This window comes from Limulus polyphemus, unplaced genomic scaffold (genome assembly GCF_000517525.1).
Source record: "Limulus polyphemus unplaced genomic scaffold, Limulus_polyphemus-2.1.2 Scaffold616, whole genome shotgun sequence".
In the NCBI taxonomy this organism is placed as follows: Eukaryota; Metazoa; Arthropoda; class Merostomata; order Xiphosura; family Limulidae; genus Limulus; species Limulus polyphemus.
In genome coordinates, this window is record NW_013666226.1 from 294,792 (window position 1) to 296,943 (window position 2,152).

Sequence of the window (2,152 nt, forward strand, 5' to 3'; positions counted from 1 at the left end):
GTATTTCCAAAACTCCATCACAAAAAAAACTTTCTACTGCATTAGGTTCACTTTTTAATCAATTTATATATATGTGTATGTTTCAAATATTGTTAAGTTATTTAAATTTTTTTCCAAGTGTACATGTAGTTACAAAGACATAAATGTGATAATAAAAGTTTTGTTACTTAAAATTACTTTTGAGCATTCTTATACAGGTGTTTGATTTCCAAAGAAATGCCAGGTAAATTAAGAATTTATTTCTCATCATGCAGTGTTATTTATTGAAATTTATATTTTTCATTTGTGAAGATTAAAAGGGGAGGAAAATGAATGGAAAATAGTTCAGAATTAAAATTAAATTTTTTTCTTAGAATAATGATATCAGAACTCTTATAATGTAGCTGACCTGAGAATGAAATTTATTAGTATTTGTGGATTCTTTTCAATAAATCAACAACCTTGATGCTTGTTATTAAACAGGTTTCAACATCATTGGTCAGCAAAAGCTACAATAAATCCATCTGCTTTTTGAACTAGCTTGAAATACTTCCTTTTGATTATTTTCTAGGTCATCCTTATTTTGTGGGTGTTCAGTTCCACCCTGAGTACATCTCGAATCCTCTACGTCCCTCCCCTCCATACTTGGGTCTTGTTCTTGCTTCTTGTGGCAAGTTAAATAATTACATATCCAAGGGATGTTGTCTCTCACCAAGACAAATTAGTGATGATGAGAGCTCTGATGAGGAGATCTCCACTGTCTCAAAGAAGATTTCTCAGACAACTCTTCAAGTACCTAAAGGGCAGTAATAAATATTAGTGTAATACTGATAAAATTATTTAAACTAATCTATGAAGCCTTGCATTATTCGGTAAAGTTATTGGCATTTATCTATTAGCTAGTATTTTACAATATATTTACCTTATTTATATTCTGAAATGTTTTTTCTCACAGATTGTAAAAACTGAAAAAATAAAATCATACATAACAGGTTTTTTACATGTTTGTTATTTAAGTTTTATTTCTTTTAAAGTATCTCTATCTTTAAAATTGGCATTGTAAAAAAAAAAGCGTAGTACTTAATATCTGTTTTGACAATTTTTTTATGCTGCATTTGATTTGTTGAAATGTTGGTGACTTAAAATTTAAAGATACTTTTTGTACTTTATAGTTTAATTTATTTTTTTTTACAACTAAACAAAATATGATAATTTATTGTTCCCTTCTGAGTAATGCTGTACTGTAAGATATTAGGAAAATGTTACATAAATTTTGATGTTTTGTGTAAAAATTTGAATTCACAACGTTTAAATTTTTTAAAAAATTAACGGAATTTTTTTCCAACTTTACATTTTATTGTTAACTGTTCTCTTTGTGAATGTAACATAATGAGCCTGGGTGTATATTATTAAAAACGTAGGTATAATTATTAAATTCATAAATAAAACTAGGTTTTTATTAGCAAGTTGAAAGTTAACCTAACATCAAGTCCACTTATACTCGAAAAATTGGCTTACTTGTTCCTGTGTTTTATTATTTTAAAAAATGATACTATAGAAAGAATGTATCAAAAAATTATGAAACCTTATAAATATATGTATTGAATGTACTGAAACGAACATGGATTAAATGGTTAGTTCTTTTGATCTTGTGTTTTCAGTGAATAATTCCTACCCGAGAGAAAATAATATTCTGGAAGCCATTTTCCTTGGCCATTAAATCCTGTATTATTTTGTATAAAGTTTTGAAATGGATATCTCATGTTTAAAGATTTATTTAATTTTTGATAATTGAAATTTTTTAGTCATGTCAGTGCATTTGTTTCCAGGAATGCAGACGTCCTGACATTTGTAAACATAATAGTATATTGATTTTAAAATTCACATTGAAGGAAAGACGCGTTATAGGAACTTTTAAAGAAAACCAAAATAAAGAATGGTGTATCTAATACATAAATGTTTGTTCATAATTTGATTTTTTAAAAAAACGCCTTTTTTCTCTTCTATTTTTCCTGATTACGTTTCATGAATTTGTCCTTTTACTTCTTCAGATCTCTGTCGTAACTATTGTTATCTCATTAAATTGTATTATGGGAAATTTGGTATCTATATTCAGTTGATATTTTAGTATGGTGTTAACTTCCTACTAAAGTTATTCTAATCAAAACACCTT

General features: G+C 27.0%; 1 protein-coding gene across 6 annotated transcripts in view; it reads left to right on the forward strand.

Annotated features, from left to right (window-relative positions):
* Positions 1–1,626, forward strand: part of LOC106459488 (CTP synthase 1-like) — a 49,626-nt gene extending 48,000 nt beyond the window's left edge. For all 6 annotated transcript variants that reach the window (XM_013919110.2, XM_013919111.2, XM_022385990.1 and 3 more), the window contains one exon: positions 551–1,626. In XM_013919110.2, the coding sequence (XP_013774564.1) occupies positions 551–789 (239 nt within the window). In that variant the 3' untranslated portion in view covers positions 790–1,626. The remainder of the gene's footprint in view (positions 1–550) is intronic.
* Positions 1,627–2,152: the final 526 nt, after the last annotated feature.